The 21,779-nt window shown below is 39.3% G+C and overlaps 2 protein-coding genes across 3 annotated transcripts; both read left to right on the forward strand.

Moving 5' to 3' along the window:
• Positions 1 to 2,193: 2,193 nt before the first annotated feature.
• Positions 2,194 to 12,828, forward strand: RB195_004751 (uncharacterized protein; the record flags this gene model as incomplete). Of its 2 annotated transcripts, none has more annotated exons than XM_013448793.2 (12): positions 2,194 to 2,209; positions 5,246 to 5,318; positions 5,377 to 5,491; positions 6,716 to 6,759; positions 7,458 to 7,530; positions 7,847 to 7,972; positions 8,044 to 8,163; positions 8,260 to 8,380; positions 8,429 to 8,539; positions 8,606 to 8,703; positions 10,310 to 10,494; positions 12,756 to 12,828. In XM_013448793.2, 12 exons carry the CDS (start codon positions 2,194 to 2,196, stop codon positions 12,826 to 12,828), a joined length of 1,155 nt encoding a protein of 384 aa, XP_013304247.2. The 2 variants fall into 2 exon arrangements, with proteins under 2 accessions (XP_013304247.2, XP_064034004.1); XM_064182737.1 differs by lacking the exon at positions 2,194 to 2,209 and adding an exon at positions 4,969 to 5,185.
• A 7,876-nt stretch (positions 12,829 to 20,704) lies between these two features.
• Positions 20,705 to 21,779, forward strand: RB195_004752 (uncharacterized protein; the record flags this gene model as incomplete). The annotated part of the gene is made up of 3 exons (XM_064182738.1): positions 20,705 to 20,866; positions 21,058 to 21,198; positions 21,576 to 21,779. 3 exons carry the CDS (start codon positions 20,705 to 20,707, stop codon positions 21,777 to 21,779), a joined length of 507 nt encoding a protein of 168 aa, XP_064034005.1.

Raw genomic sequence — 21,779 nt, forward strand, 5'->3', positions numbered from 1 at the left:
TTTTAGTGCATTGTGGATTTTCAAATTTTTTGTATTTCCCTTCGTAAATATCCCGCATTCATCAAAAATTCACTTCGAGTTGCAAGTTCACTACATTATTCAGCTGTTTAAAAGCGTTTGAAAAGCGTCTAGTCTCCAATAAATGGTAGCGTTTAGTGGAACAAAGGTTCCTGCAGTGATCAAGCTCATGGTTGTGTGTAAAACAACACTCAATTGATCGCTAGGGTTGTTGTTATGGCACAACTCGTGGCATTTCAAACAACAATAACATTCATAGTTACTCTCATTCTAGCTGAAATGAAAACTAGTTTTCCCTGTAATCTGCGTCCTAGTTTGTTAACGGTAATGATTGGATTCCAATACATTAATCTCCGCTTTAAAAAATCACAGCTACGATGATGTTTTGAAGGTGATTTTCCATTCGATCTTGCTATAATTGAGATGTTTTTATACAGGTTTCTTACCTTAAACCGACTTTTCAATCGATCTATTTAGTCTTTTTTTCCAATTTTGAGACATTGATATGGTGAATAGAGTGTAAAAATCACGATTAATCCTCTTGATGAAGTGTCGACTGCATGAAAAATGCCTGAGACGCGGTCGTTTTCGATCAATATCAAAACATTTCGACGCAAACAACCGCGCGAACGTTAACCTGCTTGTGTAAATGCACTATACATCTCGGGGTTGTGACTTTATTCCATATCGCGTGACTCTCACGTTCGGTTGCATTGCTTCTTGCATATCCGTCCTCAGATTAGTGAGGGCAACCTATCAGTTATGTATGTTATTTCGAGAGGATACCTCGTTAGTTCATGTGGGATGTAATTATGTCAGGATTCCCTCAAAGAGCTGTTACACCAGTTCAATTCCCGTTTTGTGGATAGACGCATATTAGTATTTTTCGTTTATTTTTGGTTTACTGTAATCCTTTCTAACATGCACACGAACAAATATGCGGCCAATCCATAAATAGCGCTTGTTGTTTGCAACAGCCAACTTATTATATTCCTATTATGAGCGAGAATATAATAGTCGGCTGTAACCGTCCCCAGAGCATTGCATCAACTTCATATTAGTCGATATCCTATACTTTCTAGTACTATATTTTTCGTCTCTATTAGTACTTCAGAAGAGTGCTTCTTTGCGTAAGATTCAAGAGGAAATAGAGTGAATCACCGATTTGTTTATTTTTTCTCGTTTGCTTTTTTCAATGTCCTACGAATTCAACTCACTCTTGAATACGTTCAGTATAATGAAGTAAAGTAATTTATTCACAGCAACATCTGGAACAAGAACGAGCGACCACAGCAGGTACTGTAGGCATTAAGTTTATCTGATGAGAGAACGATCATCGTATTTCATCGACAGATAGGAGGTTCTGTTCGTTCGGGTATCATTTTGATGCACGACCCAGTGCAACCTCCTGTCTGTTTGTGTGTGTCACCTCGCAGCTCATTAACAGTAGCAACAATTCCAACGGGCTCATCCCATCTCGGATCTGTGATTTCCCTTCAGTTCAATACCTAATTAACACATGATAATGGCCTTTAATCACACGTCTTAATAACATCCTATAAGGTAGATTATTAGGGCATTTTATGTATAAGGTAAGTCGGAACGCAACAGTCGTAACATGTAAGGTAAGAGTTGCCTTAAGCTACGTCAACGCCAAAATTGTTCAGCCGTGTGATTCGGTTGCGTCTGCTCCAACGCTCACACATATCCTACTTGGGCACTAATCCAATCGAATGTGCATTGCTATCTTCTACTTCCGAATAACTTTAAACTTAACCATACTTCCTCTTTCTATGCTTTCTATATAACCTTACAATATGCTTTCATCACACAGTAATTTGCTTCCGATAGGTTTCTCTTTCTCATGTGTGCATGCGAGGTTAAAACTCATAGAAAAACTCGTTGAAGAACGGGGAAATTTATGATTCCTCCGGACTACAGATCTTGTGGATAATTGCATCAGTTCAGTAACAAAGTCTACGGCAAAATATTAACTTCATGTTCATCACATCTTTCATAACATCTTCCATTTCTTTGTCCGCTTGTTTCGAAAGCGGATGGACATCAGATAAAATTGAGGGGGAGAATATTCATGACGATGTACTTGTTTGCGCCGACATCATTTCAGCTGCAAGAAATTACGTGACGGGAAATTGCTTCAAGTAAATTGAGTGAATGAGAAACAAATTGGGTGAGTGAAGTTAACATAATCAACTCGAACTCAGCCACCATATTCACGTCCTTTCACCAACTCATCTCAAAGCGCTGTGTAATTTCATGATGAGCTTATACTATCTGCAGTAATTGCAGAAGCGATGTCGTCACCAATTGGTAGCGGTCAAGTCACTACCAATTGATGATTATCAATCGGACAAAAGTAGTATTCAAGAGTAATAGTCTCCAAATGTTGAGCATTATGATAGAACCGATCTTATTGTGGGTCAGGTTGCTTTATAGTCAAAAATAAGGGGTAAGTGCAATGAGGATCCCGGTGGATTTTCGAGCATGCCCCGATCATGTCTCGGCACAGCAATTAGCGATGGTGCATATCCTAAAGAGTGAGGATCCATTTTCGTTGCTACCTAAATAGCTGACTCTGCTTACCTACGGCTTATCATACGCTGCATCATCGGCTAGGATACAATTCACGATTCACGTGCTACTAAATTGTTCTGGAGAGTCAGACACATCCACCTTGATTTTGTGATATGAGCTGATCTCAAATTTGTAATCGTACTAGAAGCGAGACGTGAAACATGAAAGAAAGATGCATCCAGTATCATCAAATTTTGTATTTGAAATTTTTTTTTCAAAAATGGAACGTGTCAGCTTTCAAAAGTAACGGGAGGATTATCGTTATCCTGTGAGTCCCAAAGTTTTCTGTAGCCTAATTTATTTCCAGACCTAGCGGCCTTCTATATCTCTGACCTTTCGGAAGAAAAACAGTTCTTTTGATAAGACTTCCTCAATGCAATATCTAGACAAAACTCGATCCCTTTCTCTTATTAGAACACCACACAAAATGACATGTACTTCTAACTATATTGTTCTTTAATTTATTCGGTAATTTTGACAACTCACATTATTCTTCTTTACGAACGAATGGAGCGTGACCAAGTCGAGGTATGTTCGCGCATCACCCAGCATATACACTGGACAATATCTCGAAGGCATTCGTGGAGCATCCGCCGGGACCCTCTTTACCGTTTCCCAAAAATAAGCATCACATCCAAGTATACACGGGTCGAGACGATATGAAGTTCGCTGTAGTTTTGTAATCGGTCGCGCTCGAAACGGTGCGGTGGAGTTGGGATTCCATCATCATTCATTCCTGCAGTTCATGATGGTCCTATCTCGATCGTGACCGCTACGCTCCACTGCTTCGAGCCGAGCCGCCTACACAACTGCACCGAGCTGCATGTTGTTTCTATCAGCCGACTATAAGCACAATATGCAACTATTCTTTTTTCTTTTCAAATTTTTGCACAAATATGTTGGCATGATCGCATCAGCTGCGATCATTTGAAGTTTCCGTACTTTCGTCCTATTTGCTGCAGAATCCATAGAGAAACCCCTTTTTTTCAACAAAACCAGTCAGAATGAGAGAATCTGAGTAAATACTGAATCATCCTGCAAATAATGCGGGGCTGTATACCTAACATAGTTTTTTTTCTCAAGATTAAGATAAACAAAACTTTTTAGGATCTAACATATGCTCACCTTCATTTTGTGCAGTTCTCTTTCATCTTTCTGATAGGATTTCAGTGCTTCTTAAGTAAAATTCTATCTTTCCTTCCCTTAGGCTAAGGTGTCCAATTGAAGAAAAAAAACTGCATTATTGCATTATTTTTGTATGATTCAATAGAACTCGTCAGTACACTTCAAAAAAAAGGAGTTAAATATGCTCTCAGTCGAAAAAAGAAGTACACACTGTCATAAGAGCTGTTTATTTCTTGTCAGGCACAATTCCTTCGTCTTCCAAGTTACAACTGCATCGTCCATACGATACACATGATACATACTAACTTATATGGCTCTTTTCACTAAACGTGCGACTCCTACATCTTTTTCGCACGATAAAAACTTATAAATATGAAAAAAAAGTAGTGAGATCCAATCGCTGCATTGCTTAGTATAGCGTGTGAATTCTTATGTTTTATGAGGAATCTCTGATGGTCGCCTCCAAAGAAGAAACACTTCTTCACATTCGTTTATCGACTGTTACTGTAGGAATCCAATAATGTTGAAACATGCATAGAACTCTACTATGCGCAATATTCAATCCTACAGTATTCCCGTAACAAAACACCAGAATAACACCATGAAAACATTCTGATGTGTAAATTCAAGGATATAGACCCGTAGGTACTGTAGAAGAGTCTAAAGATGCCAACACATCACGTTTACGCAGACGATGACACGTTCCTTCTGCAGCGTTTCTGGGATACGGTACTTCCGAATTTTGTGCAGCGCGTGGTAGCAAAATACAAATTGCCATCGATTTTTCTGGCAGGTGCGCTGCACAGCGCCATTCAGCGACCTAAATTTAGGAGAGATGTTGGCATGGTTGCAATGCTCTCTGTTCTCGTTTTGTTGTTGTTTTCTAGTTGTTTTTGTTTGCTTCTATGGATAGCACTTACTGGAGGGTCGAAGGTTTGTTTATCAACATTTTGGGACGGGGAGATTCATTTCACCCTGAAACCCTGTTAGGTCCACTCTTCCAAGAACTTTCTCTTTCTTCCGGTGTAATGTCCATTGCACTTTTTAAACAAGTTACCTCGTAGGAAAACGGATCCAATTACTTACGATACGTTTTTACTGCAATCCACTTTTATGCTAGAAGACGCTTATCTTTATAACCATCCGAATGCTCGCTTATCATCGAAATTACTGCTTTTCCCTCCTCATTCGCTTCTATCATGCTGTTATCGGCTGTATCATATTAGGTTCATGCCTCGCTTAAGACTAACATCGCTATTGGACCTAGTCACTACACCTGTAACAAATTCATTACCTAAAACTGACTTTTGGACGTATAATGACGAAATTGCCCCCTTTTCCGTATCTACCTCTCCTATCGTACCGTTGTCGCTCGGTCACGTACCGTTGGGTTCGACCATTCGACCCTCCGCCGCATCCATCACATCGTTTGGTTCCTTGCGATTAGGTCTGTTCTGATGTGTACGGTGAACGTTACCAATTTCCCTTCTCTATTTGTTTTTCTCAGGAATGAAGCGCGAACACACTGACGACGACCGTTACGGAAGTTCACGTAATTCCAAACGGCAGAGAGCCGACGGGTACTGTGTGTAATCTTCGTGTTTTTTAGACACATTTATAAGAGTTCTAATCTTCCAGTTTCTCCGAAGCATTGGCTCAGGGTAAATTCGAACTACGTATCCTTGTGAGCAGTAAATGTGCTGGAGCAATCATCGGCAAAGGTGGTGAAAATATCAAACGTCTACGCAACCAGGTGCGTTCCGTTCCTCTGTGGTTCTGGGGTAGCGTAGTTTTATGGTTTCGTATGCGCTAAGCGGGAATTTCTATGGTCGAGTTCAAACACAAAGGTGTCTAAGCTTCGCTTGCAAATAACGAAAATGGGAATATCGAAATAGAAAAAGCACGAACAATCCGGTTCCTGGCTGTTATTCGTTACCTACATAAGCGTAGCGCCTACGTCACTCACGTGAACCCTAACCTTGACTACATCCAGTCGTAGAAAATCGGAAGAACTAAGTGCAGTAATCACTTTTTTGTTCTCAGTAATACTGTATTTGACCTCAAACTGGCTTTTTCCTCAACTGCTTGAAATCCTCCTCTCGTTCCGACGTTCGCATTATGTGGACCTACGGTATGATCAATGTGAAAACAACATGGGTTTGGCAAAAAAAAATCAGAGTTTTGTCCAGAAAATCGTTGACGAAAGCTTTCATATCCTCAGCTTTTTTTTTGGATCGAAGAATTCATTCAGACTTCGAAGATTACCTACAAGGAAACCAGGACTTTACATACACCGGTTGTGGTTTCCGGCGTGTCTTTGCGTCTGTCTTTGCGTTAAAAAAGTAGTTTCTGATGCTTAAAAACATGTGAAATCTGAATTTAAAATTTTTCGTTGAACGATAATAAAAGGACCTATTTTGCATGTTCGTAGTCTGCAAAAGGAGGTTCATTCCTAAATAAAAAAGATATGGTTGTGTCGAGAAGTGTTTTTTCGTCGAAGTATTGGCTTGGATCTTATTGCTCAGATGCGTTGTGTATGGACTCGGCTGCAGTGTTGGTGAGGATCGAAAGAATTTTAGTTTTGTTTCGTATCGAAAGGGTATCTAGTACGAAGAGTACCTGAAAGAGTAGTGCGTGAATCGACATTGTTAAGTTCCTGCCATAAGAACTGCTCTTTTGTTTACTTGCAAAGTAGGGGAGATTCACTTCAAAGTCAAACATCGTAATCGTAATCAACAGGAGGCGTTACAGCGAAATTTGCATGAATTAGAACAGCAAAGTTGTTTATTGTTGATCATAGGCGCTTTGTATAAGCTAGATTTGGTTCCTTAGTGGGCAGTGTTCACGAAAAGGTAAACCCTTATGAAGAGAGAGTCATATTTAAGCTTCAGTGTTCAGATAGTGTTTGTGGCGTTGTGTTTAAGAATGTTGAAGGAAGCTGCTCGCTACATGATGCGTTAACCGTCCTCGTTTTCAGTTCGAAGGCCAGATCTCAGTTCCCGATTCCAACTCTCCCGAACGGTAATTCCCTATGCTACCCGTTCCCATTGCTTGTCATACAACAATATGTTGTGCCCAAGACACTTGAGAAATGTGAATGCGTGTGGTCGTACGGGAAGAGACCACTCACTCCGTCGCCACCACCTCTTCACCACAATGACCCACCCGGGCCCTAAGTTTATTCCACCTTTTTCCCTAAATAAGTAAAACGCGGAATTTGTGGATTCATGAGAAGATCCTTGTCCAACGAATATTTTTTCTCGGTGTCACCGGAATTCGCTGTTTAAAAGAACTAAAAAGAAAGAAACGGGTTCGGGAGAAATTTTTTCGATAAAGCAGACTTTTCTGTGTGTACTTATGTGAATACTTTCTTTTCATATGAGAAAGCTATTTTGATATGTAGAAACGTCAGGTTTAAAATGTAAGTTAGTTCCATTCAGCCTTTTCTGTTTGTGAATCTTTGACACTAGCCAGGTTAGGTTGCAAGAACATTTCTACCACTTTTATTATGTTCATTGGACAAGGATTTAAGTAGAAGTATAAAAATTCCGTGTCGAAATTACTTTATTTTGCCTTTTATTTTGCCAACATAGACAATATAGAAACCCCTACCTTTTGTAAATATTATTTTGAAAGATATTCTAAATATTAAATAGTTATATATTCAATATATTATCTTGGTTTCTTTCGTGAACACTTCTAAATCTGTGTTTCAACAGGGTACTGACGCTGGTATGTCCACCATCGGTGATCGTTCGTATTGTTGAGGACATCTTGCCACGCATTGAAGATGTAAGTGCATTAATTGGATTCATGCTATCTGATTGTAATTTACGGAATTTAATCAAAATCACTAAGTTAGTGAAAATTGCGAAATTATGGTACTTGGTTTTGTTACTTCATTGACGTAGCCGGTTATTTGTGGAGTGAAATTTGAGGCAGGTACAGCAGGAATTTGTCGATGTTTTGGAAGCCAACATTCATCATTTGTTTTTTTTAGTCAAGTCAGGTCCGACCGTTTGACATTTTTCGCGTTAAGTGTGTTGAGGAGCTCATCGAGGACCATCTCTTTTGGAGTTAATTGTGATGCAGGCGCACTTTTTTCCAGACACAAAATGAAAAGGACAAGTGCACTATCCGTCTACTTGTACATCAATCGCACGCTGGCGCTCTGATTGGGCGACAAGGTGGAAAAATTAAAGAACTACGTGACAGAACAAACGCCAGAATCAAGGTACTAAAGATTTTCTCGATAAGGTGGTGCGAACAAATTCTTCATTGCCCATGTAACGGATTGTTTTGTAGGTGTTCCAGCAGTGTTGCCCTCAGTCAACTGATCGCATTTGTATGTTGTCTGGAGACGACCGTAATGTCATTGATGCTGTAGAACATATCGTGGAAGAACTGAAACAAATTCCTATTAAGGTTTATTTGTTGGATCTTTTGACTCTTTGTATTGAACATTGGAATGCAATCACGAGAAGTGTTCTAATGTATACCATCAAGTTACCCATCTTTTAGGGCCCTGTCAATCCATATACCTCATTTAACTATGACCCTGCCATGGCCCCAGACTATGGCGGCTTCTCCCCTGCTTACCCTACCTCAGGACGTGGTGGACCCCCAATCAGCCCATTCTCAGGTAGTAGTTATTCTTGTGTTCATGCACAATATAGAATGATTTGTTAAGGAGGTCCTCGACGTTCACTCGGAGCACCTCTGCCTCCAATGCGCGGTGGAGGCGGACTTGGTGGCCCTGATATGCGCTACGACCGCGGAATTGGCAGAGACTATGACTCAGGTTTTTTTTTTTCAAACTGAATTGTTAGTTGGTAGTGTCCTCATGTGTTAGATAAAAACTTTGTAGGACCTTATGGTGGACCCATGGGTGGCCCTCCTCAGTATGGTGGTGGTGGAGGTCTCTATGGTGGTTATCCTGGACAGAACTCAATCCAGACCACTCAGGTGAAATTTTGGTAGTTTTTTTTTTAGTTGTACGACCATAGAGCGTGTTTACGTGCACTTTAGTGTACTCTCGTATCCCGCTTGTATTATATTGAGTACAATCTGCTGCTTTTGTCTGGGTCAAGAATTGTAATGATGATGACCTTTAAGAAATAAGGATCTTTTTAGTTTGGACTGGTTGTTTAGTTCTTTCTACAAATACTTGGAGGGTTTAGCACCACGGGTTCGCTTTGTGTCGGTTTCCGGGAGACATCATAGCTCCTTGGATTTTACATTGAATGAATCCGAACGAATTTGTAATCATCTACACGTAAACATGGCTTCTATGGAACTGATATAACGGAGGGCTGTCCTGTGGGATGCTTGGGATCAAGTTCAAAAATAATCTTGAGCAAATTGGTAGTTGTAAAGTGCGAACAAGGCGATAAGGATACGCGTGGATGATGGATATCGAAGAACTTTTCACGTTGGTATTTTTCAGCTTTGCAAAGCAGTAAAAATCTATCAGTTTTATATTGATACGTGTTATTGTTTATACAGAAAATCAAGATCAACGTCACATTTTGATTCATTGCAGGATTTTTCAACATAATTTTTATAAAAGCATCCTGCATGCTTATCGACACATCACGTCGACTCTCGTGTATGCTGTTAATGAAGTCTGATCGACATATTCCAGAAATCAAATTGCACCTGTCTTTGTTCTCAATCTGCATGGCACCTTTTTACAAACGATTAGCTAGACGTAGACTCATGTCTCGGAATAGGTTATTTATACCTGTGCAAGTAATGATCACTTTTATTTCTTTAACGGCTAGTCTCCGGCATTCCGCCAGTCGCAGCAGATGCGTTGAAGTAATTGTTTTACAGTTAGAATTAGAGGACAATTGTAGAGGAAGAACTTCTCCACGGAAAAAGTTCATGTCGTCACTTGGACCGCTCGGATCTCATCATTTGTTGTTTCTTTCATCTCATTTAGGCTATGAGCATTTCCTTAATCGGGCTTCTGTTAGTTAGTGGATGGTAACATGTTCATGCAGAGATTGTTGTTACATGCGTTATAACTTACCATCAGTGGAAATAGTAATATCAGTTCCTGCTTGCGTTTTTTCCTTCTGCTGCCTCCTAAGTGGGTGGATTACTGTTCTGGTCAACTAATCGTTGAATTTCGCCTGTAGCCTGTTTCACTGTGCTTCAACCTGTGAATAGTAATCAATGGGCGCCGCATTACTATACGCAGGATGGCGTTTCGTCGACGGTGTTTCGGCCTCGATTTAATAAAGCGCGGCAGTGCTGATGAGGTAGGTACGATTGTGGCTCCGCCTCGGCTTACCTGAGTATTGCAGTGAGCATTGAATAGGCTGCAGCGGTTGCCTAGCTGATAGCCAATCATGCATTGTGTCGCCGGCCGGCTGCTGCTCGTTTGAGGTGCCGATATCGATGTGAAGGAGACATTATTCTGCAATGCGCATTTAGTCTAGTGTGAATTGGTGCTATCATGGGTCTAACTGCAAGACTGTACTGGGCTGTATTAGCTAGTCACTATTCTAAGGCTATCTCCGCTTCCTATTGGTCAGGTACGCGTGGTTTTCATCTTGGTTTTTAGGTGACGATCCCGTCGGACCTGGGTGGCACGATAATTGGACGCGGTGGCGATCGCATCAATAGAATCCGTGACGAGAGCGGAGCGCAGATCCAGCTGGAACCCTCATCAGGACAAGAGGAGCGCGTCATCACCATCACTGGCACGCAGACTCAGATCCACGCTGCACAATATCTCCTACAGCAGTGGTCAGTCCAGATAGGCTTCAAGTTGTTGAAGTAGCAGGCGCGTAATGTTTATTACTTCCATGAGCTTGGGTTGTACTAACCAGAGCTACGCGACTACGGGAACATAAAGTCTGGTAGTAGATATCGCCGTCAAACACTTAATTCAGTGGAGTTGTTATAAGGTGGTAACATTTGCAGTAAAGAACTATCTTCATCGACATTTAGCGCTTTGAGTTAGGTTGGCATTAGAAGACTGCAGTTAGCTGTTGCGAAATACATGAGACAAATATATCTGCCCCTTTGTAGTTGAACAATATCCTACTCTTATGACCGATTCATTGATTTTATCTTGCCCTCCGTACGGATGTCCGTATGTCTTTGCTTGTTCTGTTGACACCACATATCACACATTTACCCTGCACATTGTCACGTGAATTGAAATGGATGTGAAACTTCAAGTAAGTTAGTTGTCATTGTGTGAAATTAATTCAGTTTTTTGAAAATGCGAAGAACACAGGTTCATAAATTTAAGTAGCTATGAAAATATGCTGGAAAATTAACTGACTTGAAACCGAGTAAACTTGAATTTACACTCATGTCACTCTGCTCATTTCGAACAAAAATGCAACAACTGTGCTGTAAACTTGGTGTCTGCGGTGTCAACAACTCATTAGCAATTTGACAATAATGACATATAAGTAATCGCGCCACGCAGTCCTCTCCTTTAATCACCCTCTTTTTTTCGTTAGTTGTGACACTTCTTCATTTCAGATAATTGTTTTAAGGAGAACGTAGTGCAGTTTTTTTTTTTTTCTGCGTTTTCTCTTCTCCGTTCTCTCGGTAGTCTAAGTTCTCTATTTAAAAGTAAAAAAAAATATTTCCAATTTTTCATTTATGTTTATAAACAAACCTTTATGTTTTTTTTTTCCTAGAAGATTTCTAGGCGGTATTTCCACTGTAACGACGGATTTTCGGAAGTGCAGCAATTTTGATGAATTGATTTGATGAATTTGATGAAATCGAACGATACGTCTGAAGAAGGCTGTAAACCTGAAGCTGTTCATTTTTCCTTATTCTTCCAATATGAGTATGGGGAAGCTAATATTGGGCACTGTGAGGTTGCTTCCATTTGAAGTAGAACAATGTTTCGTTGTCGATCTGGACTGAACATCCGTAACTCCTTTACACTTCCATATTTCTTGAAACTGACCTTCTGCAGGAATTCATTTTGCATCCATTTTGTTTGCACGTTTACATTTGCACAACGTATTGTGATTGTGAAAAAGGTATGGATGACCATCCAAAGTGTTTCCTGCCTCTCCCATGTAGTAGAAGTCTTGAATGAGAGGCATATTTCATGATTTGTGAGAGAAACTGTTCTTCTCTGACTATTGCACATACCTTACACCATAATAATGAAGCCGAATGGAAGACAGGAGATTGCGTCGTCGCTCATTTCCCTCGCTGCAATCCCCGTCTATCCGATCGGCTCGGTTGGGGTAGTTTCCCTTGAGTTTCTCCTTTTGAAGCACCCTTTCCTGAATATGTGCTTCTTTTCTGAAATGTTTTCATCTCGTGGCATTCATTATCGGAAATGGTAAGTTGAAGTATGCTAGGTTTATTGAGTATTATACAGTAGTTTAATCGTTATTTGCCTCTAATCAGTAACAAATTGTTTATTTTCTTTCCGGGGGGAAATTTCTGAAAGGGAACTCAATCATGTATGCAAGTGTAAATTGGTGATGAAATTAATTGTGGAAGGAAATTGGCGAATTTATTCGGACATTTCTAAAGCGCGTTTAAGGATAACGCTCTCTACATCATCTATCCTTATAATCTAAGAAAAGTTTGTCCGTTTTAGACAGATATCGTATCTATAGCATATAACACTAATATAACATGATATCTGAACTAATCAAACAGTCATCAAAGAGGACTTGCTATCTTAATGACACGCTCGTCGATCTGATGAGGCTGGCTGGCAAGGCTTAACTGGAACCTCTTTAATCAAGCATAATAGGATGATTGTACAACATAATATATGAGTATGTACATTTATTTATATAAGATATCGGCGTTGATTTTATCGTGTCTGAAGGAATGCCTTCCGTCACTCTGTTTTTTCTTTGGTCGAATTGAAAAAAGTAGCTGGTCGCATCATGGTAGGAAGATTTCTCTACTCTAACTACTACGTCCATATATACAAACACTGAGCAGAGTGTAGTGAACTGCGAAGCTGATAGCGCGATATAGTGTGTTTAACTACTGTGATCGAATTTCAGCGTGCGCCAATCCGCCGCAGGCCGCAAGTATATCGAACAGCAACAAGCTGGTCACCATAGCCACCACCGCTAAGTGGAAGAAGCAATCGCAAAGCATGGAAGTTTGAAGAGGCGTGGATTTTTGTTCCTCTCTGTGTTTCTCTGTCTTTTCTACTCTTGTAATATTTAATCAGTAACCTATATTGTCTCAAAAGTTCGGTATTCAAGTAACTCAAACATTATGTAGTGTTCCCTCAGATGCTATTTTTCACTTTTCCCCTCAAACTGTAAAGTTAATGGTGAAGGCGTTGTGTGTTGTTGTCCAGCTCACGATCTCTGTTGGCTTTTTGCTAGTAACGCGCCGTCTTGGTGTTAGAGCTCCGCCCCCGTCAAGCTACAATGTTAAATGATGCCGAACTGAAAATTATTGTCGTTTGTGTTCGTGTTCGTAGTTAAGTAGTAATTTCGTTGCGTAATAAAGTTGTTGTCACGTTTAATTGCAGAGCAGCCATTAGTCGTTTTAGCGCTTCTAATGGAAAAAGAGCAGTGTTGAGTGTTTAGAAATAATAAATGCATCGTCTATACGGTATAGCGGAGATTTATAGACGTTGTGCTGGATGAGGAGAAGTGATTGATAAAAAGAAACTGCACTTGTATGTATGTCAGCGATAATTAGGCTTCGCATTACATGCAAAAGGTGACGATGACTTTAAATTGTAGAGATTTTCTTGAAATAAGTAGATGAGGAGTGCGTTTGTACTTCTTTCATTGAAAAAAAGTAGCCAATGATGTTGTTTGATGAGAAGTTATTGTTGAGAACTGAAAAGGGCATGAGCATCATGGTGGAGGAGAGGCGGGACAGATTTAAATCGAAGATATCCGAACAGGACGGCTTTAGATTGAGAAGAGAACATACAAAAAAATAGAACGGAAACAGTAACCTATGAGAAAAAAATATTAGGGAATGACAGCGATTGGAGTGACAGAAATTAACAAATTTATGAGAAATCCTTAGATTTTTTCCTTCGGTCCATATGTCATGGTGGGAAATTCTCAGCAAAAATTTTTTTGAATTGTTTCTAAGACAAATAGCACCTCCTACATAATTAATATTTTGTTCTACGTGTTGGATCTATACGAGTTTCCTCGACTACGCTCGTTTTCTATTGTCCTTCTGGTATCTCGAGCCATCTATCGATCGGACAGGATAGAAATTTCCAGAAACAGAATCACCGTTGGAGGTGATCTTCTGTCTGAATTGTGGAGAAGTAGAGCAGTTGCGTTCGTGTTGGGACCACTATGTTGGAATTTCAACTCCATTGGATTCCAAAGTTGAGCAGCGGTCCTATACCCCAGATTTCACAGTAATCGCTTGAGTCAGTGGCACTAGTATCAGGCAACGAAAAAAGAAATTTTGATGAGTATGCAATCCATATCCTTATGTATGCAATTTTAAATCTTCAAAAATTCCTAAAAAAAAAAAAAATTAGGCTCACCCGATCCCACCATAACTGAGGTCATTTTTATCTGACTTTGACGTCGGACGAATTTGCGGCTTTCATAGACGGTACTGTAGCGAAGGATTGGTACGAGGCAGGAGGTCAACGATAGTGTTGGAGGTATTCATACTCGATTGTCCAAAGATTACCGTCAAAGGTTGCGTTAGTCATTTTTCAAGGTGTCGACGATTGTCGGATGCATTTATGCGTATGGAACACGCACGCGTGATCTCCCGGCGCTGTGGTGGAGCCTCGTGGACATCCTTATGTATTACAGAAAGAGGAAATGAAAAGTACGAAAAATTTGAAGGAAAAAGCTACACTGCAAAACACTGCCACAAGGGATAGTACGAGCACGTTGGTGCGCGTATACGAGAGATCAAAAACACCTTTTGATACTTTTGTCCATATGCGCGCGAAAATTGGTGTGCATTGTCGTCAATATGTTTAAGGGAGCATTTGGGGGATTTTTCCTCAGTTTATGGATGCCCAAAATCCATTTTGTCGAAAAGTTTGTGTGGAAAAACATCCCGCTTTTAGTGTGAAATTTCTATTTGATTCGATATTATTTGATGCTTCTGAAATACGCCGCGAACCTCCTTTTGAAGCGACCTCATTCTTGGTTTTTTTCCACAAACACTGCTTTCACGACACTGATTAAGAACCCGGAAAAGATGGTAGACAATGACAATTGAAAAAAAGTCAAATTTTTTGACAGTAAGTAATAACAGAAGTATTGCTCGAACGAATCGACAAGGTAAATAAGTGATAAATAATAAGGTTCGGGTTTGATGAATGAAAAACGAAGAATCTCCAATCTTTGCCCTCCCCTCCCCCTCCTCCTCCTCCTCCTCCGCCCCCAGCTTCTGATGAGACAGAATATAAGCAAACTGAGGTTCATGTTTCGGTAGTGGAGAAAGCAGACATTTGTACCGCTCGGACGCGGCAAGAATTCTCTCAATCTCTTCATTGTAGGCGTTCTTGATGACTACAAATCTCATTTCTAGGATCTCGTGGGAGGTAAGTCTTTAGTAGGTTCAAAAATATCAAAATACTTTACATATATCTTCTGGATAAAGATGGCATATCAGGAAATTCACGATTTTGGAGTCTCTCCACGAATAGATAGCGGTAGGGGTGTAGTTCACGAATATATACCGTAATGACGCTTAATTCCGTCTAATAACCCAGAAAAAAAAGCGTTATAATCAGCCTTAGCTGCACCCATTCTCTCTACGATACAACTTGCTACGCGATACAACACGGGCAACTCTGTTGTCGTCCATAGCCCGCAATCCGATTAATACAACTCGAATAAGTAGGAGAAGCAGTTTCACCCACATAATCGTGAACGCATTGCGGACCGCCTGTTTTTTATCGTCCGTAATAAGTAGCATCGTTGGGGATAAGTGACTTCAACACATCGCTGGCTGTTTCACACGTTTTTTCCAGACTTCTGCGGAGTTGTGAGCTTGACTACTCTTGAATTTATGAACTACTGCCTTATTTCTATCTATTTTGCGAAGTTGTGGGCCAAAGCTCATCCAAAGGCAACATGGTTACAATCATAGGGTTTTTATGTCATTTCTACAAGAAGTTCTGATTCATTTGTTCCGTATGCTTGAGTAGATCAAATCAATCAAAAGATCGATTTTGAAAAAAAAGAGTAAGGGAAAATAAAGAGAAAAAAAGTCATGAAGGTGATTCAAGTCATTAATGAATATCTCCAATATTTCCAATAAAAAATTGAACACAGTCTTAAATTGGATATGATTCAGTTGGAAAGAATACTGTATCTACAACGTTACATACAATCTATTCGCTTAGAGGCATCACCCCACGAATCTGAGGTGGTACGGATTTCAGGTAGAGTATTTGTACATAGGATAGAGAGGGGTGTGATTCCGTCCATTTCTTGCTAATTGCCGTAAAAAACGGCCCGGAAGATGCGGCGCGTGCACAAGGATGGCGCGCTCCAATCGAACCTCTTGTACAGAATGGCGCGCCAAAACGGATGAAGCCGTATCTTCCGCGCCGTTTTTTACGGCAATTAGGAAGAAATGGAGGTGATTCAAGTCATTAATGAATACTATTCTATTATTCCGTATACGAATACTCCACCTGAAATCCGTACCACCTCAGATTCGTGGAGTGATGCCTTTAAGTTTGATGACTACTTGAATATGAGAATAAATAAAGAAAAAGCAAGAAAGCAATAGTTTTAGGGCTCCTCCTTCCTGATAATTTTAAGCGGAAGCGGTGTGGTGGATGTGAAGGATTTATGCATGGAAGACGATGGTTCTCCCTTTTTTCATTCCGTATACGAATACTCCACCTCAAATCCGCACCACCTCAGATTCTTGGGGTGATGCCTTTAAAGATCCGAACAAATTCGATGATTTCGCTAAATTTCATGCCTTTAAAATTTTAAAATCCATGCTTTTGGGCTTTATCGATGATGATTTCGACGGGAGTCATCACGGACCACCATCTAGACAAATAATGCCCGACGCCCGCCTACTAGGTCCGCATCGAATATGATTTATCCAAGAGGATAAGTGCACTCTGGCGAATAAGTGCACGTGCGATACGATATAGCGCCGTCGAATAGGAATTTGCTTGCGGTTAAATGCAATCGAGTGGGGGAAGTACATATCTATTTTAAGACTGAAAACATCTATCCAATCGACAGGTAGGTCCTGCAACGAACTGTCATTGAATCAAGTTTGTGCCTATAAATAAATCTGATAATAAACTGAGGCAAAAAAGGATGAAAAATGAAAAAAATGATGATGATGAAAATGAAAAAAAAGATGATCAAATTTTCATCATTTTTCTATATCTAAAAACAAATAAATTGGCTGTTTGCTGTTTCAGAGGGGGCTGAAATGGCTGACGCTTAAGACATTTACGGTAGTTGATAATGTTGGCGTTTATCTAATAAAGCTACTATTGTCGTCATAATCGTAATCCTTGTTGTGCACGGAAACTCAACCGAGCGATTCTAAGCTACACAAAAAAAATGCTCCAAAGAACCAACAGATTTTTGTTGGCCTTGAAAAAATCGTACTAACCCCCCGTTACGATTGAAAAATTAAATTCCGAAAATTTCATGGACGAATTCTTTTTCCAACCTCATATTGCTACTATGAAGAATTTCACCAGAAATCTAATATCTGAATTTAACCAACAATGAGAACAACGAGAACTAGAAAATGGATGTCGGTGGGAAAAAAGCACTAGAAAATTCACGAAATCACGAACGACCTAAATTGATGACCTTGTGAACCTTACACAGGCGGATTTCAACAAATTCCGTGGATATTTCGTGGAATTTTCTGCAAAATTTTATGGATACAAATTTACTATAGTTCAACTTATGAAAGTTGTTGCTGATCCTCGTTGTTTTATTTTTAAGAATTTTAGGTTTTCTTTTAATCTTGTTTCTTAGTTTAGTTTTGCAACGTTTAATTACTCGCTGTTAGATAATTTAAATTTGGAAATTTATTGTTAAATTAATGTAAAAATTTTAAAATTTATTTATTTAAAGGAAAAAAAAAAAAAAAAAAAAAAAAAAAAAAAAAAAAAAAAAAAAAAAAAAAAAAAAAAAAAAAAAAAAAAAAAAAAAAAAAAAATTAAAAAAAAAAAAAAAAAAAAAAAAAAAAAAAAAAAAAAAAAAAAAAAAAAAAAAAAAAAAAAAAAAAAAAAAAAAAAAAAAAAAAAAAAAAAAAAAAAAAAAAAAAAAAAAAAAAAAAAAAAAAAAAAAAAAAAAAAAAAAAAAAAAAAAAAAAAAAAAAAAAAAAAAAAAAAAAAAAAGAAAAAGGTTGGAGAAACAAAATTGAGAATAATATTATTGTTTACTAAGTTATTGCAATGTTTTTTTTGAAAAATTTTATAAATTTGGTGAAAATCCTTCTTTTCCTTATTTATTCAAAACCCCCATCCAAAATAAAGGGCAAATTTGGAATTGTTCTGAGTTTGGATGAATCGACCTGAAATTTGGAAAAATTGAAAAATTTTAAAATTTGAAAGTTCTGGAAGAGACATATTATCCTGAATTAGCTCAGGAATACAATTATTATACTATATTAAATTATATTACTAATACATCAAAATATTGTTACGGTAGTATTATTGGCATGCCACATATTGATAATAATAACATAGAAATATAATAGTAATATAAAATCTGAGTAATGAAAATAAAAACTAATAAAGATAGTAAAATAATAGTTGTTAAAAAATATGTCAAATTTAAAATAAAGAAATTTCTGCTCGGGAGGTATTGGAAGCGTTTTGGATTTTCGTGAGGAATCCATCTATGAATAATAGAAATGAGGCGTTTATCAACTACTAATGACTTTATGCCATTCATAAACACTCTAGGAGGTGTAAGACTGTCCCACATACAGTTCCTTAACACTATCCAAACACCAACACTTAAGGATATTGTACTGTGTACGGTATGTAGATCTCTGGCTTTGGGTGACAATCTAAGAGAGCACAATGGTTGGCGAGCGCCGGTCTGGACGGTGAGAGGGGTCAGTTCGTGATTTCCTGCTTGGAGTTCTTGTTGCTGGTGTACTTAGAACGATATTGAGGCATGGCGAGGAGAGAGGAGGAGTTTGATGGGATATGCATAGCAACAAGAAGAAATCTCCGGATCATTTTCAGGGATTCTTGATAAAGACGAGGTTGTCAAAACGTCAACTAAGGCCACTACTAATGTTTCACCAAAACCTCGTTGGCACAACATAGAAACAAATATCTAATTTCTTCGATCAAATTTTCGAAAAATAGGATTTTCTACTGAATCGAGGAGAATTTAAGAATTTGCACCTCCGCAAAAGTCGCGGAATGTGAGCTCCGGAAACTTTTGTGATGTCATACAGTTTATTGTTGTGGGGCGGGTGTGGTGCAATCGGCTGGAGGTCCGTTGTAGTCACACGGTCGATGGTTCGAAACCGCCCTGGTGCCAACTAAGCCCTTCATCCGTCGGCAGCCGATAAATTGGTGCGAGACTCGTCCGAAAGGGTAAAAACAGTGACTTGAGACATCGGCTGGCCCCTGCAAGTCATTGTGTGGGCCAACACGCGTTCGAAAACCACACGAACTCGAATAAATTCCAGGAAAACGTTGGTGCATCCCAAATGGATTGACTTGGCATTGACTTTGTCCTTTATCCTTTTATTTTTTACGAATTTTTTACGATATTTTATTCATTCAATATTTTTTCAACTTCATTTTAATTTACACAACACGTCCACAGCAAACCTGTACTTTTTTGCACATCACCCGTTCTATTTTATATCTTTTTATTCTTTTTTGTATGCTGTTGTTGACTTGCAGACTACACAGTTTGCATATTTGGAAACATTTTAAATTTGACGGACTTCATATGGATACTTCTATTTTTCAATTGTTACGATTTGTTAGGGCGGATGTAGTGCAGCGGTTAGAGGTTCCGCCACCTGTACGATCGATCGGAGGTTCGAATCCGCCCTAGTGCTCGCCGAGTCTTTCATGGCTCTGGGGTCGATAAATTGGTACCAGACTTGTCTGGGAGGATAAAAGCACTGACTTGACACATCAGCTAGCCCCCGGAAATCATTGTATAGACCAGTTGCACGTTCGTGAACCACAGACGATTCTGAGTTGAAGTATGAACACGGTGGCGCAGAGTGAAGTGGACACTTTACTTTTACACTTTATTATGACTTATTTACGTTTCCTCTTCATTTTCTTTCCTTTACCACTGTTTGCTGTGGATAATTTCCGGAATTCCATTTACTTCCTTGTTGCGCTTGTATATCTATATGGAAACAAAGCAACGGCGCATCGCGTGCGCAGATTTTAATGTTCGAATTTCGCGCCGTTACGAACTTCTATACGCTTGTCTCAATCGAAATTTTTTCTTTGCGAATTGAAAAAATTTCACAACAAACAAACTGACTCATAACACAACACGCAATTCACTCTACTCGTTGTTTCTGTTTGCTGCTTATCGGGGAACGCGCGCGCGCGCGATCTTTGTGCCCCATTATATGGAGATGCTGTAAGAATAGCGCCAGAACCTTATTTCGATGCCGGGCACGGTGAAGCGGCGCTCCCTAACACCTACGTTCTCTTTTTTTTACTGCTTGTTCTGCTTTTTCTAGAATTTCTGGCCCACGAATCCTAGAATTTTCTGCCGAATCAATCCAAAGTCATATACTCTGGAGTATTGTGAACATGTCCATGTACTTTTAATAGACTAGAATCCGTAAAGTACGCTTCTTCTCAGTTGCACTTTTTGTTTGTTGTTTTTCTCCCCAACAACACAAAGAACTATTCCTTTTTGAAGTGAAGACACACGGGAAATTCTCATCTAATGTCTGCCGTAGGCTCCGCCTCCGTCTGTACTTCGTTAACCTCGTGTCCTTGATATTTTATTTAAAGCTCAACTACGATACAATAATTGCTGTCTTAGTGATGGATCCATACTGTAAACCATCTCCATCCTATACCTCACATTCTACCTCACCAACGTTACCTTCACTGTCAAGCAGTACAGCACAATCCCCGACGAATCTTGAGGTTACCGATGAGGAACTACAACGAATTTCTGTTCGTCAACTGAATCAACGTCTCCAGGTACGTAACAGCGTTTTTTTTCCGCATGGTTCCAATTTCTAACTCGGAGGAAATCTCCAACGCAATTTTCTACTTTTCTCATCCATTCCAGCCGATTTTGTCAGAGTTTTCCCCTCGACCTCTTAATTATTCTTAATTTTTTCTAATTATTTCTTAATTCTTAATTATTCTTATTATTATTAATTTTCAAGGGACATGATCGACAAGTAGTGACAATGCTGAAACAAAAGCGTCGAACACTAAAAAATCGTGGATATGCTCTGAATTGTCGAGTGCGTCGGATCCAGAACCAGCTACAACTAGAAGCAGATAATATACAACTACGAGATCAGGTAGTGGCCATAGTTATATTACCGTAGTTTTCGAATTAACGCCTTTTCGTGGGACCTTTACTTTCATCTTTTGACAATAACCACTCATCCATATGTACCAGGAAGAAATTAGGCCGTTCGATCGGTCTATACTACTTATCACTCCCTCTTTCAATTATCGCATCTATTTTATCATGCCTATTTCAACCACTACTACTCGTATAAATCACATTTTATAAGATTTTCTAACACTACTCTATCCTTGTACCCTTGACCAATCACAGCGCGTACTGGCCACGCCTCCCAGCCAATCACAGAACCGTGGACGATTTTCCTCGAATATGAAACCAAACTGGATCGCTTAAAACAACGTAAAATCCTAGTTCTTTTTCTTCTAGATCCGCAGCTTGGTACAAACGTTATCCGATGTACAAGCACGTCTACAGTACTACGAACCAGCATTCATGTTACATGACTACGCATACGTACAACCAACGATGCCAATGACATATAATCCTGGAGCACATCTATTCACAACAACAACCGTCGCACATACAAATAACACAGTCACATCAATTTGTCAAATGCCACAACAACAATAA

The sequence above is a fragment of the Necator americanus genome, chromosome I, assembly GCF_031761385.1.
Source record: "Necator americanus strain Aroian chromosome I, whole genome shotgun sequence".
NCBI classification, from domain to species: domain Eukaryota; kingdom Metazoa; phylum Nematoda; class Chromadorea; order Rhabditida; family Ancylostomatidae; genus Necator; species Necator americanus.